Source organism: Bos indicus x Bos taurus, chromosome 3, assembly GCF_003369695.1.
Source record: "Bos indicus x Bos taurus breed Angus x Brahman F1 hybrid chromosome 3, Bos_hybrid_MaternalHap_v2.0, whole genome shotgun sequence".
NCBI classification, from domain to species: Eukaryota; Metazoa; Chordata; class Mammalia; order Artiodactyla; family Bovidae; genus Bos; species Bos indicus x Bos taurus.
Window position 1 is genome coordinate 91772751 of NC_040078.1, and position 19882 is coordinate 91792632.

The following is a 19882-nucleotide window of genomic DNA, read 5'->3' on the forward strand; positions in this document are numbered from 1 at the left end:
ATTATGGCACAGGTACCTCCCTGAAATGCTGCAATGATGTCAACAGCCGAGGGTTTTGTAGTACCACCTTTCTCATCATTGAGACCTCAGAGTTCAATAGGCTAATAATCTGGTTACTATCATTTGAAGTTTGTTGAGTGAAAGTTGTTAAGGCTTCAATATGATCAATTACACCCTCCAATCCCATTGAAGTCATGAAAAATAGCTGCTAAATGATCATACCAGTAGAATACAGATGTCTTGACTTATTGAGCTTGCATCAATGTTAGATTGGCTTGAGCTACCTCTAATTTGTTATGTATATATCCTTGAGTTCATGGTAATCCCAGGCTACACCTTCCTATCCATTCCAGATGCCAAAGCCATTAATTAAAACCCCAAATCCACCAAGTCCCATATCAGTCACTCTCTCTAAGGGTAATAGTAGGCATAATTCATAAAGCACCCAGCCTAGTTTCATAATATTACTAGGTTGATTATCCTTAGAGGAGCTTTTAAACTTAAGTGACCATAGCTTGGTGTTAACCATATAGATCCATCCCATAATTGTGCGAGTTTTCCTTTTAGTAGACAAGAGGTTACAATTTTTGATTGAGACTTAGCTTGCCATTCTAATTGGAGTTTGAGTGACCCTAAGAGAAAACTTAAATCTATGGCCAGGGTCAGAGCAGGTATTATTAACTGGCCAGGTGAGAGGATCCCATACAGTAATATCATGAATAGATAGAACAGGACTAAATTATTTTCTAAAATAAATTTGCTAGGGGGTATCCAGTCAGAGCCCTGAAGGGGAAAAATCCACCAAGGTAATCCAGAAGTATTAGACACAGGTAACTGGCCACAAATCCAACAGTTGGATTGAGTTTTAAACTAGCATAGAATCATGTCCATGATAGAAAACATTTGATTTATAGGCAAAGGTCCAAGAAGTCAAGAAAACATTATAACTGATCATATGAATCAGGTCCAGCATCTTGAGCAAGCTGTCTGCTTCTAGTGTCATTTTCTTTTCATCCTAGGGTACTGCAGCTTCCTCTGATAAAAAAGTCCTTCCATCCACGCAGGAGACAGTTCCTTAAACTATGTCTTTTTCTGGTCTTGGTCACAGTCATGAGGTATCTGATCTTCATTCAAAGATAGATTACTGAGATAAGCTTCAGAAACTAATTTAGAGTGTCCTTTAAAAATTCAGTTAAATTTTACATTAATACAGCATAATAGCAAAGAACTACCAGGAAATGAGTCTTAGTAGATACAGACCTCCATTAACAAACTGGAATCTAACAATCATTGAAACATCTTTTTCTCCCTAAATTTACCCTTGTTTTTACCAAATATAACCGAATTAAGACTAGTTTGTTTGTGAAATAGGTGTTCAGTTCAGTTCAGTTCAGTTGCTGAGTCGTCTCCGACTCTTTGCAACCCCATCAACTGCAGCACGCCAGGCCTCCCTGTCCATCACCAACTCCTGGAGTCCACCCAAACCCATGTCCATTGAGTCGATGATGCCATCCAATCATCTCATCCTCTGTCGTCCCCTTCTCCTCCTGCCCTCAATCTTTCCCAGCATCCGGGTCTTTTCCAATGAGTCAGTTCTTCGCATGAGGTGGCCAAAGTACTGGAGTTTCAGCTTCAACATCAGTCCCTCTGATGAACACCCAGGACTGATCTCCTTCAGAATGGACTGGTTGGATCTCCTTGCAGTCCAAGGGACTCTCAAGAGTCTTCTCCAACACCACAGTTCAAAAGCATCAATTCTTTGGTGCTCAACTTTCTTTATAGTCCAATTCTCACATCCATACATGCCACTGGAAAAACCATAGCCTTGATTAGATGGACCTTTGTTGGCAAAGTAATGTCTCTGCTTTTCAATATGCTATCTAGGTTGGTCATAACTTTCCTTCCAAGGAGCAAGCGTCTTTTAATTGCATTGCTACAATCACTATCTGCAGTGATTTTGGAATCCAGAAAAATCAAGTGAGCCACTGTTTCCACTGTTTACCCATCTATCTGCCATGAAGTGATGGGACTGGATGCCATGATCTTAGTTTTCTGAATGTTGAGCTTTAAGCCAACTTTTTCACTCTCCTTTTACTTTCATCAAGAGGCTCTTTAGTTCCTCTTCACTTTCTGCCATAAGGGTGGTGTCATCTGCATATCTGAGGTTATTGATATTTCTCCTGGCAATCTTGATTCCAGCTTGTGCTTGTTCCAGCCCAGTGTTTCTCATGATATACTCTGCATAGAAGTTAAATAAGCAAGGTAACAATATACAGCCTTGACGAACTCCTTTTCCTATTTGGAACCAGTCTGTTGTTCCATGTCCAGTTCTGTTGTTTCCTGACCTGGCATATAGGTTTCTTAAAAGGCAGGTCAGGTGGTCTGGCATGCCCATCTCTTTCAGAAGTATCCACAGTTTATTGTGATCTACATAGTCAAAAGCTTTGGCATAGTCAATAAAGCAGAAATAGATGTTTTTCTGGAACTCTCTTGCTTTTTTGATGATCCAGCGGATGTTGGCAATTTGATCTCTGGTTCCTCTGCCTTTTCTAAAACCATCTTGAACATCTGGAAGTTCACAGTTCACGTATTGCTGAAGCCTGGAGTGGTGTCAATAAATTTGGCCTGATGATTTATGTAAGCATAATTGATCATAGGCTTTTTTTTCTTTGCCAAAGCTTTTATAGCATCTCAGACTGAACTTTTAAAATAAAACCTTTCAGAGCTAAGAAAGTCACACCAAAGGCTGATCACAGATTTCACCTTTCACCTAACAGATCTAGGTGGATTCCGCCCTTCTCAAGGTCTCCAAAATTCCTTGAGATTTCTGTAGCTGTTATCGATATAACTTTTCTAGCTTATCTGATAAAGTTACTAGAAGCAGAGTTTCCAGTTTCTGGAGGGGTCAGATAGAGAGAAAAGATAAATGTTTCAATTTGTTTCTAAAGTATAATTTTAGCAAATTATTGTCATAATTAATTTGAGGGGAAGGTTTTTCTTGCACCTGGAAAACACAGATTCAAACCAGTAATTTTTCATACAGAAACCACAAAAGTTATTAGCATGTTCGCCAGTTCATTCAGTCCTTTCGTTAACCTTTGTGAAGTCACCAGGTTTTCCATTAGAATCCTTTCATTATTTACCCAGTTCAGAAACTTACATTTATCCAAAAGTCCTTTTTATAAATCTTCTTCAGGAGGAAGCATTTTTGCGAAACTTGGTTAAGTGCTGTGACAACACTTTAAGATAGTAGCTAGAATTATGACTGATAGCATTTACCAAGATATATCAGAACTTTAGGAACTCCATATAGTTTCTAATATATCTAAATTAGTAACATTTACCATACAATATAACCCGAGATTTATTACTCACTTAGCAATACTTCCCATGTGATTCTGTATTCAATATGAATCTAGGATAACATTTGGGATGTTTCAGGGGCCCTCTTAGCTAGAAGCCGAAAGTGCTTCATTTGAATTATTTAGGAAGTTTTGTCGGAGAAGGCAATGGCACCCCACTCCAGTACTCTTGCCTGGAAAATCCCATGGATAGAAGAGCCTGGTGGGCTACACAGTCCATGGGGTCTCTAAGAGTCAGACACGACTGAGCGACTTCACTTTCATTTTTCACTCTCATGCATTGGAGAAGGAAATGGCAACCCACTCCAGTGTTCTTGCCTGGAGAATCCCAGGGACGGGGGAGCCTGGTGGGCTGCCGTCTATGGGGTTGCACAGAGTCGGACACGACTGAAGGGACTTAGCAGCAAGAAGTTTTGTCAACAAATATCAAAAAGGCTTAGAACATTCAGTCAGGTAGGATTATAGGTCACTGTGAAACAGTAACTATTCTACAATGAAGGATTTCAGAACAGATCATTTAAGAGATAAAGAAACTTAAATCTATTACCAAGGCAGTTCAACATCTGAAGATAGAGAAAAGCCAAATTTAAGCTTTTGTACCAGCTTACTTTTAACTTCATTTAAACATAAACTTAATTAAATTTATTTTAAACTTAGTCCTAACCACCCACAAAATTCTTTTCTCGGGGTCTGCTTTCCACAAATCTTCTTATCACTTTCTGTACCCAATACTTTGTTCTCCCATCCTGAAACAACCACCTGTAAGTCAGGCCTACTTGCTTTTCCCTTCATAAAATGCAATTCCATTCCTCACATCTTCTTTGCTGAAAATATACATCCTACTTTCCTTAAGCAACCAAAAACTGACCTTTATATTAGCATTCTGTAGATTGGTGAGCATAAATACCAGTGATTATTTCCAAAAACCTTTTCTTTCTTAGAGAGAACCTTTTAGGAAGGTACCAAACATTATTCATTAATAGTCCCAAATCTCTAGGGGAAAATTAGTGTTCAGTGATAAATGCTTCAAAATCTTATTTTATTTGGAAATGACCTAGCTATTCAATAGACTCCCATTACTTAGTTTAGTATAGCCCTTAGAATTTCTTTTTTTTTTTTTCCCCTGAGAAGTGCTTGCTTTTTATTTATTTTTATATGATATTATACATGTTTTAATGCCATTCTCCCAAATCATCCCACCCTCTCCCTCTCCCACAGAGTCCAAAAGACTGTTCTATACATCTGTGTCTCTTTTGCTGTCTCACATACAGGGTTGTCGTTACCATCTTTCTAAATTCCATATATATGCATTAGTATACTCTATTGGTGTTTTTCTTTCTGGCTTACTTCACTCTGTATAATAGGCTCTAGTTTCATCCACCTCATTAGAACTGATTCAAATGTATTCTTTTTAATGGCTGAGTAATACTCCATTGTGTATATGTACCATAGCTTTCTTATCCATTCATCTGCTGATAGACGTCTAGGTTGCTTCCATGTCCTGGCTATTATAAACAGTGCTGGGATGAACATTGGGGTACATGTGTCTCTTTCAATTCTGGTTTCCTCGGTGTGTATGCCCAGCAGTGGGATTGCTGGGTCATATGGCAGTTCTATTTCCAGTTTTTTAAGGAATCTCCACACGGTTCTCTGTAGTTAGCCCTTAGAATTTCAAGTTACCCCAATCTACAGAGTATTTTAGACAGATATTCCTAAAGCATAATTATTCTTAATAGAGTTTATCTAAAAGTTCACCTCATTTATATTTTTTAGAAGTTTTTTTACTTGAGGAATTTCCTTGCTGACAAAATTGTAACAGATATACTATTTAACTTACATTAAACCTAGACACAATGAAAATACTCTGCTTAATGTTAATGTTAGTGACTCTTAGACATGTATATATTAGTTAGATTAATAAACAAACATTAATGCCAGGTATTTAATACTCGATATGCCAGCAAATTTGGAAAACTCAGCAGTGGCCACAGGACTGGAAAAGGTCAGTTTTCATTCCAATCCCAAAGAAAGACAATGTCAAACAATGTTCAAACTACCAAATACGTGAACCGTGAACTTCCAGATGTTCAAGTTGGATTTAGAAAAGGCAGAGGAACCAGAGATCAAATTGCCAACATCCATTGGATCATTGAAAAAAGCAAGAGACTTCCAGAAAAATATTTACTTCTGCTTTATTGACTACACCAAAGCCTTTGACTGTGTGAATCACAATAAACTGTGGAAAATTCTTAAAGAGATGAGAATACCAGACCACCTGACCTGCCTCCTGAGAAATCTGTATGCAAGTCAAGAAGCAACAGTTAGAACTGTACATGGAACAACAGACTGGTTCCAAATTGGGAAACGAGTACGTCAAGGCTGTATGTTGTTACCCTGCTTATTCAACTTATTTGCAGAGTACATCTTGTGAAATGCCAGGCTGGATGAAGCACAGGCTGGAATCAAGATTTCTGGGAGGAATATCAATAACCTCAGATATGCAGATAACATCACCCTTATGGAAGAAAGTAAAGAAGAACTAAAGAGCCTCTTGATGAAAGTAAAAGAGGAGAGTGAAAAAGTTGGCTTAAAGTTCAACATTCAGAAAACTAAGATCATGGCATCTGGTCCCATCACTTCATGGAAAATAGATGGCAAAACAATGGAAACAGTGGCCGACTTTATTTTTGGGCTCCAAAATCACTGCAGACAGTGACTGCAGCCATGAAATTAAAAGACGCTTGCTCCTTGGAAGAAAAGCTATGACTAACCTAGACAGCATATTAAAAAGCAGAGACATTACTTTGTCAGCAAAGGTCCATCTAGTCAAAACTATGTTTTTTCCAATAGTCATGTATAGATATGACAGTTAGACTATAAAGAAAGCTGAGTGCCAAAGAATTGATGCTTTTGAACTGTGGTGTTGGAGAAGACTCTTGAGAGTCCCTTGGACTACAAGGAGATCCAACTAGTCAATCCTAAAGGAAATCAGTCCTGAATATTCACTGGAAGGACTGATGCTGAAGCTGAAACTCCAGTACTTTGGCCACCTGATGTGAAGAACTGATTCATTGAAAAAGACCCTGATGCTGGGAAAGATCGAAGGCGAGAGGAGAAGGGGATGACAGAGGATGAGATGGTTGGATAGCATCACCAACTCAATGGACATGAGTTTGAGTAAGCTCTGGGAGTTAGTGATGGACAGGGAAGCCTGGCGTGCTGCAGTCCCTGGGGTCAAAAAGACTGAGCGACTGAACTGAACTGTACTGATTTAATACTGAATATTTCCCAGTTCATGTGAACTTGAAATTCTTTTAGGTTGATTTATCTCTTATTTAGAATTGCTTGATTTGTAAGCGCTTACTTTTTTTTAAGTTATGACAAAGCTAGACAGTGTATTGAAAAGCAGAGACACTACTCTGCTCTTAAAGGTTCTTACAGTTAAGGCTGTGGTCTTCCAGTGATCACATACACTTGTGAGAGCTGGACCATGAAGAAGGCAGAGTGACAAAGAATTGATGCCTTCAGACTGTGGTGCTGGAAAAGACTCCTGAGAGTCCCTTGGAGAGTCTCCTTGGACAGCAAGGAGATCAAACCAGTCAATCTTAAGGGAAATCAACCCTGAATACTCATTGGACCATGGGGTCGCAAAGACTCAGACATGACTGAAGGGCTGAACAACAAAAATGGTTTTTCCAGTAGTCATGTATGGATGTGAGAGTGGGATCATGAAGAGGGTCGAGTGCCAAAGAATTGATGCTTTTGAACTATGGTGTTGGAGAAGACTCTTGAGAGTCCCTTGGACTGCAAGGAGATCAAGCCAGTCAATCCTAAAGGAAACCAATCCTGAATATTCATTGGAAGGACTGATGCTGAAGCTCCAAAACTTTGGCTACCTGATGTGAAGAGCCAATTCATTAGAAAAGACCCTGATGCTAGGAAAGATTGGAGGCAGGAAGAGAAGGGGACGACAGAGGACAAGATGGTTGGATGGCATCACTGACTCAATGGACATGTTTGAGCAAGCTTCGGGAGATGAAGGACAGGGAAGCCTGGCATGCTGCAGTCCATGGGATTGCAAAGAGTCAGACACTAATGAACAACTGAACAATAATGGATAAGTTATCTAGAAAACTCTGGTCTCAAGGCATAGGAGGAGTTATTTCTCAGGGCAAGAATTCTTAAAGAGATTTTTTTTTAAAGCTTTCTCTGGAGTCTAAAGAATTGTGACCACACTGTCAAAAATCGTCTTTATTTTTCTGTGATCATAGTTTTATAGCCAGAATTTAGACCTGATAGTGCTCAAATTATATGCAGAGTACACCATGAGAAACGCTGGGCTGGAACAAGCACAAGCTGGAATCAAGATTGCTGGGAGAAATAGCAATCACCTCACATATGCAGATGATACCACCCTTATGGCAGAAGTGAAGAGGAACTAAAAAGCCTCTTGATGAAAGTGAAAGAGGAGAGTGAAAAAGTTGGCTTAAAGCTCAACATTCAGAAAACGAAGATCATGGCATCCAGTCCCACCACTTCATGGGAAATAGATGGGGAAACAGTGGAAACAGTGTCAGACTTTATTTTTCTGGGCTCCAAAATCACTGCAGATGGTGATTGCAGGCATGAAATTAAAAGACGCTTACTCCTTGGAAGGAAAGTTATGACCAACCTAGATAGCATATTGAAAAGCAGAGACATTACTTTGCTAACAAAGGTCCATCTAATCAAGGCTATGGTTTTTCCAGTGGTCATGTATGGATGTGAGAGTTGGACTGTGAAAAAAGCTGAGCACCGAAGAATTGATGCTTTTGAACTGTGGTGTTGGAGAAGACTCTTGAGAGTCCCTTGGACTGCAAGGAGATCCAACCAGTCCATTCTGAAGGAGATCAGTCCTGGGTGTTCATTGGAAGGACTGATGTTGAAGCTGAAACTCCAGTACTTTGGCCACCTCATGCAAAGAGTTGACTCATTGGAAAAGGCCCTGATGCTGGGAGGGATTGGAGGCAGGAGGAGAAGGGGACGACAGAGGATGAGATGGCTGGATGGCATCACTGACTCGATGGACATGAGTTTGGGTAAACTCCGGGAGTTGGTGATGGACAGGGAGGCCTGGCGTGCTGTGATTCATGGGGTGGCAAAGAGTTGGACACGACTGAGCGACTGAACTGAACTGAACTGAGTGCTCAAATTGGCCCTGATAACAAGGGCAGATTGGTCCCAACAAGGTTTGTTCTTCTGGGGAAGTGGGGGTCTTAGTTTGCTTAGCCCCAGGCTGTTGATTATAGGAGAAAAGTCCTGGACATAAGGGAACTTCAGTCCATTTCCCTATCCTGTGTCAGTAAAGATCTGATATTTTTAGGTCACTTTTCTTGTCATTGGATCATAGCTATAGGTTGACCAGTCATTTGAAATTTTTTTCCAAGGCATTCCCAGGTGGAGTGTAGAACCTTAGAGGAAGCACTTCCCATACAAGCTCAAGCAGTTGGTACCAGATGCCTGCATGCTCAAACCAAACCAGAACCTCACCAGCCAGGAGTCACACTCCAAATAAAATAACAAGGCAAAAGGATGCCCAGAAATCAAAAGCCAAGTGGTAAGAGTGCTCCCAAAAGATGGCAAAGTGGTTGCCCAAAAATCAAAAGTCAAATGGCATAAATGCCAAATGTGACTTCCCAGTCCCACTAGACCTGTGACCTGGCAGAGTCAGTGCTAGCAGCCTTTTTTGGTTCTGATATAGTTTCAAGCAATTTCTTCTTGGTTTCCTGCAAAGAAGTTACTCTATAGTTTCCTTTCTTATATACTTCTAGATACCAAGCAAAGTAGTATGGCCGGCCTTTTCTAATCATGGGCACAAAAATGCCAATTTCGGAATATCAAAAGAGCCCCAGTTTGGCCATTTTAGGTTGAGAACTCTTTTAGTATAATTTCCCCAATTAACGAGGTCCTTGCAAATACCAGCTCCATACGCATTGGACATGAATCTGGCTGGAATGTTAGTCAGAGGTTGGCCTTCTGACACCCCTCTGTTTCTGCGTTTGAGATTCTGTTTTCCACTTTAAGCTGAATTTTTCAGGGATAAAAATCACTGGTGAAATTGTGTGGCAGGCCTATGAGCTGAACTCCTCCAGGAGTCACCTCAGACTCGTTTTAGCTCCTCTCATGTGCCTTAGATTCTGCCTCCAGCACTCTAAGATGGCTGCTCAGGTCGCTGAATGGCCAGTTCTTAGGTGCGACCCCCAGACGAGCAAGTATTTTAATTAATAGGTGAGTTTCCCTATGGGACCACTGTACTGTTCGAAGACTAGACCTTCACCACTCCCATAAATCTCTCAGTTACCTGAGAAAACCATAGCTGGCCAGTAGAAGCCTTGTCCCTTTTCTTCAGAGCAAAGCTCTCATACATTCTCACTTTTACCCCGACAAAGCCTATAAAGGCAGTCTAACTGAGGGAAAGTGTCAGATCAGCCTCTTACCTAACCACTCAACCAAGACTGCTCAGTTCCCTACAACGGAACAACCTCGGCATCTTTCAGCTGAGCCCTGGGTATTCCTCAAGTTTTTTTCAATCCATGCCCTCTGCCCCAGGGCCTTTTCACTGGATGGGTATTCTCTGGCATCTTTCAGCAAGTCTCCCACCCAGTATCTTTCTACTGTGTGGAAATTTCTTAGTATTTTTCAACAGAGCCCAAGTCAGTGTCTAGATCATGAGTGGGTATACCCTGGATATTTCACCCGGGCCCTCTCCAGTATCTTTCCAGCTGTAAGTGGGCAGGTAACCTGCTCCACAACCAAATAAAACTCAGAATCTCAACCAATAGGGAGATTCGAAAACCAGGAGAGGCTTACCCAAATTCATCTGCACTCCCCGAGGAAGCAGATGGGCTCGAAGGGCCACTCCTGGTACCAAGGCTCCGGTTTCTCGTGGAGTTCAAGTGAGGAGGAACATGCACTCTGGGTCCTTAGTTGGTGGTCATCAGATCAGATCAGATCAGATCAGTCGCTCAGTCGTGTCCGACTCTGCAACCCCATGAATCGCAGCATGCCAGGCCTCCCTGTCCATCACCAACTCCCAGAGTTCACTCAGACTCACGTCCATCGAGTCAGTGATGCCATCCAGCCATCTCATCCTCTGTCGTCCCCTTCTCCTCCTGCCCCTAATCCCTCCCAGCATCAGAGTCTTTTCTAATGAGTCAACTCTTCGCATGAGGTGGTCAAAGTACTAGAGTTTCAGCTTTAGCATCATTCCTTCCAAAGAAATCCCAGGGCTGATCTCCTTCAGAATGGACTGGTTGGATCTCCTTGTAGTCCAAGGGACTCTCAAGAGTCTTCTCCAACACCACAGTTCAAAAGCATCAATTCTTCAGCACTCAGCCTTCTTCACAGTCCAACTCTCACATCCATACATGACCACTGGAAAAACCATAGCCTTGACTAGACGAACCTTTGTTGGCAAAGTAATATCTCTGCTTTTGAATATGCTATCTAAGTTGGTCATAACTTTCCTTCCAAGGAGTAAGCGTCTTTTAATTTCATGGCTGCAGTCACCATCTGTAGTGATTTTGGAGCCCCAAAAAATAAAGTCTGACACTGTTACCACTGTTTCCCCAACTATTTCCCATGAAGTGATGGGACCAGATGCCATGATCTTCGTTTTCTGAATGTTGAGCTTTAAGCCAACTTTTCACTCTCCACTTTCACTTTCATCAAGAGGCTTTTTAGTTCCCCTTCACTTTCTGCCATAAGGGTGGTGTCATCTGCATATCTGAGGTTATTGATATTTCTCCCGGCAATCTTGATTCCAGCTTGTGTTTCTTCCAGTCCGGTGTTTCTCATGATGTACTCTGCATATAATTTAAATAAACAGGGTGACAACATACAGCCTTGACGTACTCCTTTTCCTATTTGGAACCAGTCTGTTGTTCCATGTCCAGTTCTAACTGTCTACTAAAAAAGATGCTGTACTTGAGAGTTGCGAGTTGTTTTATTTGGGGCAAAATGACGACCGCAGCCGAGAAAGCAGCACCTCAAATAGCTCTGAGAGACTGCTCCAAAGAGGTAGTGGGGGAAGTTCAATATATAAGATTTTGTTGAAGGCGGAGTTCAATGCTATCAAGTGCTTACTTTACAAGAGGTTTTCTCCTAGTCACAAGGATCTGATGTCATCGTGAAGGGATTTAGTGCTTTTCTAGATATGTGAAAGTGTTAGTCACTCAGTCGTGTCTGACTCTTTGCAGCCCCACGGACTGTAGCCCACCAGGCTCCTCTGTCCACGGGATTCTCCAGGCAAGAATACTGGAGTGGGTGGCCATTCCCTTCTCTAGGGGATTTACGCAACCCAGGGATCAAACCCTGGTCTCCTGCATTGCAGGCAGATGCTTTACGATCTGAGCCACCAGGGAAGCATGTCAAATTCCCCTATATGTAAGGATTGGGAACATAAAACCTGTTCCTAAAAATATTTCCCTGATAGCTCAGTTGGTAAAGAATCGCCTGCAATGCGGGAGACCTGGGTTCAATCCCTGGGTTGGGAAGATCCCCTGGAGAAGGGAAAGACTACCCTCTCCAGTATTCTGGCCTGGAGAATTCCATGGACTGTTTAGTCCATGGGGTCGCAAAGAGTCGGACATGACTGGGCGACTTTCACTTCAAAGACTTGTCCCACCAGGTTCCCTGCAGCACAGAGTGCCTCACTCCACGTGAACTCCTTCAGGGGGTGTTGAAGGTCAACAGCGGAGCCGCACACTAGCAGTCTTGGGCTCAGGGTCTGCACGCTCCTCCATGGCACCCCTCTGCTGGATGTGATGTGTAGAGCGCCTGGTGTGGGGGGGAGGGGAGGGAGGGTCTCGGAGCTTCCTGTGGGCTCCCTGTGGAGAGCAGCATTCTTCACCTGACTGTACCTCTGAGGACCAAGGCTCCTACTGTGGAAGCAGGCACCTGCTCCTGTCCTCATCTCCTCTTCCCTCATACCCCACCCCCCGACCCCGCAAACAAGTTGGCTCCCAGATTCAGGATCTGGAAGGCCCTGAACAGGTGTGAATGGCCGTGCAGGAGGAAGCTGGGTCCAGGTGCTGATCACAAGGACGCAGGTTAGGTCCATCTGTCTTTAGTCCCCCTCACTGAGCATTCGCTGGGCCCCTGCTCTGCACCCAGCTTGAGAGGAGGTGTAGAAACGAGTGAGACGCGGTCCTGAGTTCAGGGGCTACCAGCATCTCAAGGGAGGCAGCTGGTGCAGGTCAAGCAAGGCAGCAGCTTCAGAGACTCACCAGGACTGAGACCTGGGTTCCAGCCCTGGCTCCCTCCCAGTGTACCGCCACCTTCCCCAGACCGGACCTGGCCCATTTTAGATGGGGAAGGAGACCTCTCAGCACCCATTCTCTTTAGCTACCCTCTTAGCTGCCCAGCTACCCACCTGGGGCCTGACTTCTCGGGGCCTTGCTGGGCGCAAACCCCTCTGGATCCCTCTTTCAGCATTCCTCAGTAACCAAGTTAAGACAAAAAAACATAGAAATAAAAGTTACCTTCATATAGCCCTTCACAGTTTACAACCTGTTTTTGTTTTTAATTTTTATTTTTTAATACAACATAATTTATGTCCACGTGCTGTAGTTAAAGCCCAGAGAGATTCATCCCCATCTTGTCAGTGAGGACACCAAAGATTCCGGAGCACTGGGCCAGAGATATAATATGCGGATGAAATGGGACAGTGCAAAGTGCCTGAAACAGTGCTGGGGACAGCCTGGCACTCAGCTTCCTCTCCCTTCTGGAAATCCAGACACCTAGGCTTAGAGAAATTTGCAAAAATTCTCTGCAACTTTGTGCAAGCTCTTTTACTTTTCTGGACCTGGGCTGGTTGAACTTAACTTTTTTCTCTTTTGGCTGCACTGTGAGGCCTGTGGGATCCTAGTTCCTCAACCAGGAACCAAACCTATGCCATCTGCACTGGGAAGACAGAGTCTTAGCCACTGGACCACCAGGGAAGTCCCTGATCTCAGCTTTCTCTATCATTCATTTAGCCAGTCTTGTACCATCCAACAAACACTTCTGAAGCTCCTTTTTTAGGCCTGGTACCATCTTGGCACTGGAAATCCAAGTGATGGGCACCATAGACCTGGAGCCTGCTCCTAGCCCTCAGGCTCAGGAAGGATGGTGCTATATGAGTAGTTACATGGGGGCTGAGTGCTCAAAGGATCAGCTGTCAGCCTGACTTTGACTGTGTGGTTCAGGGATGGCCTCCTTGATATTTTAAGCCAACACCCACAAATGAGCTGGAGGTGGCCTAGTAAAACTGTGGAGGGAAGAGTGTTGCCATGGCAACAGCCAGGTGTAGGAGCCCAGAGATGGGAGACAAGATATCTGAGCTTCGAGGCTCCAAGTGTGGTCTGTGGATCAGCAGTCTGGGCATCACTGGGGAGCTTGGTAGGTGTCTTGGGCCCCACCCCAGATCTACTGAGCAGAACTTGTATTTGAACAGTTCCTGGGTGGTCTGTGTGCACACTGATGTTGGAGAAACAGGAGTGGATGGAAGCTAGATATTGAGGGAGAGAGGGACTCGAGGTGAGATGGCAAAGTTTGCCAGGCCTGGTCCTATAGGACCTCACAGACTCTGCAAGCATTTGGATTGAATTCTCAGGGCTAAGGGAATTTTGATTTTTTAACGGAAGTGACAGGATCAGGTATATGGAACCGTCACTCTAGCAGCTATATGCTAAATGGACTTGGAGGGGAGCAGGGCTGCAAGTATAAAACAGAAGAGACCCCTCTGATGCCAACTGTCTTCGATGGAGCAGGAGCTCATAGCGACCCCACCCACCCTCTACACCACTCATTGATCAGAGAGCCTGGCCTGCTCTTCCCAGTCTGCTTCTCATTCAAAGTCCTTGACTCCCTTCTGGCCTGAACGCTCCCAGCAGGCATCACACAGCCACTGGAGGCGTTAACTGCGTACATTTAAAAGACAAAAATAACAATTCTCAGCACTATATGGGTGCCTGGAGATGGACCAACTTATGTACTTCTGGCAGGAATATGAGTTAGATGAATTTTTCTAACAGTACTTTGATAATGTGGGCTCTAAAAATGACCCCGCAGACTTCCCTGGTGATACAGTGATTAAGAATCTACCTGCCAATGCAGGGGGCATGGGTTCCATCCCCGGTTAGGGACTAAGCTGATGCACCACACCGAGCCTGCGTGCTGGAACAACTGAAGCCCATGCATCTGGAGCCCGTACTCCACAAGAGAGGCACTGCAGGGAGACGCCCGTGCACAGCAGTGAAGAGTAGCCCCTGCTTTCCACAACTAGAGAAAGCCCGCGCCCAGCAATGAAGATCCAGCGCAACCAAAAATAATTCATTAATTTTTTTAAAAAAGACCCAGCATGGCCCTGACTCAGATTCCTCAAGTCATGGTAAAAAATAACCAGAAAGTCAGAATAAAATATACATCATTATCTGTTAGTAACAAAAATTCAGAGACTGCTGAGTCTTCCTAAAAATTTAGAGTCTCAGGAAAGACAGAGGAGTGGCTGACTGAGACAGGGTGACTGCTCTCAATCAGGGCTTTTGCAGGTTTTTTTCTTTTTTCATGAAAAGATTGTGAAAATGTGTCAAAATTGAAAGAAAAAGATTAAAATTATAAATGCTGAGTGGTCTCAACTGTGGAAAAACTATACATAGATAAAAATAGAAGAAAATACATCAAAAAGTGAACTATGATGGAAATGTGGGTGAATATTTCTCTTTCTGCTTTTCTGTATTTTTCAAATATTCTATAAGTGTGTAATACTTTGATGATGAGAAAATTGCTTTAAAAAGTTTCTCTGTCCAATGCAACAGGTAATGTCATGGCCCTGGAGGCAGACATCACAATAGAAGGGCTCGGCACAGTCAACGAGACAGGAGTCCCCATCATGGCGCACCCTCCAGCCATCTACAGCGACAACACCCTAGAGCAGTGGCTGGAGGCTGTGCTGGCCTCTTCCCAGAAGGGTAAGGACTTCTCTCAGCCCCTCCCCAGCTGCCCACCCCTCTGGTCCTCAGCCCACATGTGCAGGGGTCCCTCTGCTAGGAGACTAGTCCAATGACTGTCAGGAGTTGCTCTTGCTTTAGCTTTCCAGACCACTCTAGAGGCCTGGGCTCAGGGAAGATGGGTGAAATGAGGGATGAAAAAGTGTAGGATAAGCTGCAAAGGGCCAAACATGAGCATTCAGGCTCTGAATCCATGGAACTGGATACAACATGCTCAAAGCCAATTCCACCTTCCCCTCTCCTGTCTCTTTGCCAGTTACTGTCAGAATCCAGGCATCACCCTAATGCCTCTCCCTCATTCCCTGCATCTACTCAGCTGCTGCATCTGCCAATTCTAACCCTGAAGGCTTCCCCCGATCCAGTCCCACTCACATCATCTTTCTCTTGGACCTCCTTCCTCACTGGCTTCCTGCCTCCAAACTCTATGAAGCCCCTACCTGGGTGAGCTTTCCAAAATGCCAACTGTCATGTCACTCCCTGCTTTAATCCTCCATGGCTCCCTATGTTGTCAACATATTATGATCCCCTTGGCCTGGCTTTCTAAATTCTTCTCTAATTCTTCAGCCTGACTTTGTGCTATTCAGGCTTGGGTGGCTTGGGATCCTCTGAGCCTGCCTGTCCAAGAGTCACAGTCCCTTTTCATCAGATTCTTGACAATACCTACACCTGCCCCAAATCCCAAGCCCTTAGCCATCATCTGCTTCCTCCCCTTGGGGATGAGGGATGGAAGATCACTCCTACATGGGGAAGTCCTTTCTCTCGTTGAAGCCTTCTTCACACCCACCCAGAATTCCGGCCCTGTCTTCCCTCCCACCCCTGACACACACACCACACCTCCTCTCTCTGTCCCAGGAAGTCATGTCTTCTGTTTCCTTCTTCCTTGAGCACAAGGGACCAGTTTCCCAAGCCCTTGGCCCTCTCCCCACAGGCATCAAACTAGACTTCAAGAGCATCAAGGCTGTGGGCCCCTCCCTGGACCTCCTTCGGCGGCTGACAGAGGAGGGGAAAGTTCGAAGGCCTGTGTGGATCAATGCTGACATCCAGAGGGGTCCCAATGTGGGCCTCTCAATAGAGGTCAATGCCACACAGTGAGTGTTTGCCTCTCTGCTCCAGCTGTGTCCAGTCTGTTTCCTTCAACATCGGGTACAGCAGGTGCTCAGGGGACTTTTGCTGAGTTTGCCTCCAGCCACACCATGACGTCTGACCTCTGAGCCTTCACACATGCTGTTCCCTCTGCCTTGAATGCCTTTCCACCATTTCCTGCTAAACCAGCCATTACCTGCCCCAGAAACTTCCCTGACGTCCCAGGCTGCTGAGGACCCTCCCTCATATTTTCTCCTAACAGTCCTGATTTCACTGGGCTCTCACTGGCAGATTATGGATTTGTGCCCTACTGGCACCCCACTCCAGTACTCTTGCCTGGAAAATCCCATGGATGGAGGAGCCTGGTAGGCTGCAGTCCATGGGGTTGCTACGAGTCGGACACGACTGAGCAACTTCACTTTCACTTTGCACTTTCATGCGTTGGAGAAGGAAAGGGCAATCCACTCCAGTGTTCTTGCCTGGAGAATCCCAGGGATGGGGTAGCCTGGTGGGCTGCCGTCTATGGGGTCACACAGAGTCGGACACGACTGAACTGACTTAGCAGCAGCTTAGCAGAGTTTATTTGGAGAAGGCAATGGCACCCCACTCCAGTACTCTTGCCTGGAAAATCCCATGGATGGAGGAGCCTGATGGGCTGCAGTCCATGGGGTCGCTAAGAGTTAGACACGACTGAGCGACTTCACTTTCACTTTCCACTTTCATGCATTGGAGAAGGAAATGGCAACCCACTCCAGTGTTCTTGCCTGGAGAATCCCAGGGATGGGGGAGCCAGCTGGGCTGCCGTCTATGGGGTCGCACAGAGTCGGACACCACTGAAGCGACTTAGCAGCAGTAGCAGCAGAGTGTTTATTCCTGGACAGCAAACAGTGCCAGGGCAACCCTTGACCTCCTAGAAAGCACTAACTAAAGTCTATAAAGCACTAACTCCTTCCCCAGCCTCCCCTCCCACCCCACAAACAACCCCCAGGTCCCAGCACTGCCAACAACAGTAGCACTAGCAGCATGGTGCGCTCAAGTTTACAGAGGGCCGCATAAAAGGAGAGAATATATCTGAGTTCATCTTCCCATAGAAATGCCAGGTTGGGAGCATTTTTTCTTACCATTTTGCAGATAAGAAAGCTGACAATAATTGAGGCTCAGTCTGTTGAATGTTTATTATCTGTCATACACACTGTTTTAAGTAGTTTAGTTGTAGAGTACCATTTAACTCTTAGAATGAGAATGACATAGGTACTATTATTTTCATTTTAGTAATACAACATATCCTACTGAGGTTAAATTATCTGCCTAAGTCTAATAATTGGCAGAGCAAACATACAAAGCCAGGTCTTTCTGACTCTAACCTCCAGATCTTTACTGTCCATCTCCATTCATCCATCCACCCATCCATCCATCAAACCACCTTTCCAACCAGTCAGCTAACAATCCTTCTACCCAATATTTATCAAGTCTCAAACTGAGGAGCATTTAGTAAGCAGCAGTTTGAAACTGTAGTCAGTGGCCCAAGATAAAAAAAATGATTGATCTTCTTGTAGTGAGGTTACTCAATAATCTGGGGAAGGGGAGAGAGTAACATTATTTGCCTATTAACATTTATAAGAGTTCAAAATCTGAATGAAATTTTTGAATAATATCTGAAAGTTCAGAGACTCTCACAGCTGATAGAGCCCAGATCCCACACCTAGGGCTTTGAATTGCATCTCCACATGCACATGAGGGTGTTTGAGAAGCCCTGTCCTGCCTGAACGGATGCCATTTTTAAGAATCCAAGAGGTTGGGTGAACTTACCAAGGTCATAAGGTCAGAACTCAAATCCAGGCCTCCCCAGCTCCAAAGTCCATGCTCTACCATGGGACTTTGAGCAACTCGTAAGCCACCCTGTTCTTCAGGACTGTGCTCTAATATCTAGATGCAATAGACCCTGCCTCTTCCTAGCACTCTGATGAGAACCCAGGAGATGAGGAAAGGGCTCTAAAAGACCAGCATCTCTGATTCTCTGCAGGTTCCTGGCCTTGGTCCAGGAGAAGTATCCTGAGGCAACCCTGTCTCCAGGCTGGACCACCTTCTACCTGCCCCTTTTCCCAAATGTGACGTATACACGGGCCATGGTGGAGCAGATGCAGGAGCTGGTGGGAGCACTGCCCCAGAGGGTGACCTTCCCCGTGCTGGCTGTCATGGCGAGGGCCGCCTGGCCCCACTTCAGCTGGCTGCTGGCCCAGTCTGACAGGTGAGAATGCCCAGGCCCCTGCCACGGCCCCCACTCCCTCCAAACCCACTCCCAGTCCTGATGCCCCAGCAAGATCCCAGATACTGATGGTTAGAAGGGTCTTCATGACCATCTGGCCCAACCTCTGCTGGTGCTCACATCCTCCACAACATCTCTGCTTTCTGCTTGTGCACCTCTGGGACAGGCAGGTCACTATACCTGAAGCAGCCTGTCCATTGGAAAGTGTTGCTTTTTTATTGTTATAATTATTATCTGTTTATTTATTTTGGACCACACTGCACAGCATGCGCGATCTTAGTTCCCCAACCAGGGATAAACAGGCATCCCCTGCAATGGAAGCAGTTTTACCCACTGGACCACCAGGGAAGTTCCAATAAGAGTTTATATTGAGACTCACTTTGCCTCCCACAGCCTCCTCCCCTGGGAACCACCTGTTCCCCGAGGGTGCACAAACTTCACCTAGAGACTCTGCCCCTAACAGCTCTGTGGGGTTGAGGAAGCCCAGCCTCCCCCCGGCTCTGTACCGCCCCCAGCCGCCAAGCACCTTCCTCAGACTTTCCCCACTGGAGGCCACTGCCTTTCCTCTTCATACCTGACCTCTGATCCACCCCCACCACTCCCAGCTCCATGCCCACCTCTTCTGTCTTTCCTTCCTAAGAGAGGACCCACAAATAGACACTCCAAGCGAAGAGGCAACCCAGTCCATCTCTCCTCCTTCTCAGCCTCTGCTCTCAGTTACCCAAGGCCTCTGTGGCTTCTTCTGCCCCCAGGAAGCGGGTAGTGCCCAACACCCCCAGCTCAAGTTAACTTCTGAGCATGGGAGAGGGGCTGAGGGCTGCTGGGCGCAGACAGGCCCTAAGCTGACTCTCTGGACCCCAGGTACACCCTCACGATGTGGCAGTCGGCCTCGGACCCCGTGTCAGTGGATGACCTCCTCTACATCCGGGACAACACTGCCACCCACCAAGTCTACTACGACATCTTTGAGCCTTTCCTGTCACAGTTCAAGCAGCTCGCCAGTAGGGAGGGGTCTGCGGAGGGTGGGAAAAGGTGTATATGTATGCATGCTCAGTTGTGTCTGACTCTTTGTGATCCCATGGACTGTAGGCTCCTCTGGCCATGGGATTTTCCAGGCAAGAATACTGGAGTGGGTTGCCATT

At 45.2% G+C, this 19882-nt stretch overlaps 1 protein-coding gene across 1 annotated transcript in view; it reads left to right on the forward strand.

The window, feature by feature from the left end:
- LOC113889839 (protein FAM151A-like) overlaps positions 1 to 19882 on the forward strand; it is a 28015-nt gene that overhangs the window by 6117 nt on the left and 2016 nt on the right. The window contains exons 3-6 of the mRNA XM_027537149.1: positions 15200 to 15352; positions 16320 to 16479; positions 18498 to 18722; positions 19602 to 19741. Of these exons, the coding sequence (XP_027392950.1) occupies positions 15200 to 15352; positions 16320 to 16479; positions 18498 to 18722; positions 19602 to 19741 (678 nt within the window). The remainder of the gene's footprint in view (positions 1 to 15199; positions 15353 to 16319; positions 16480 to 18497; positions 18723 to 19601; positions 19742 to 19882) is intronic.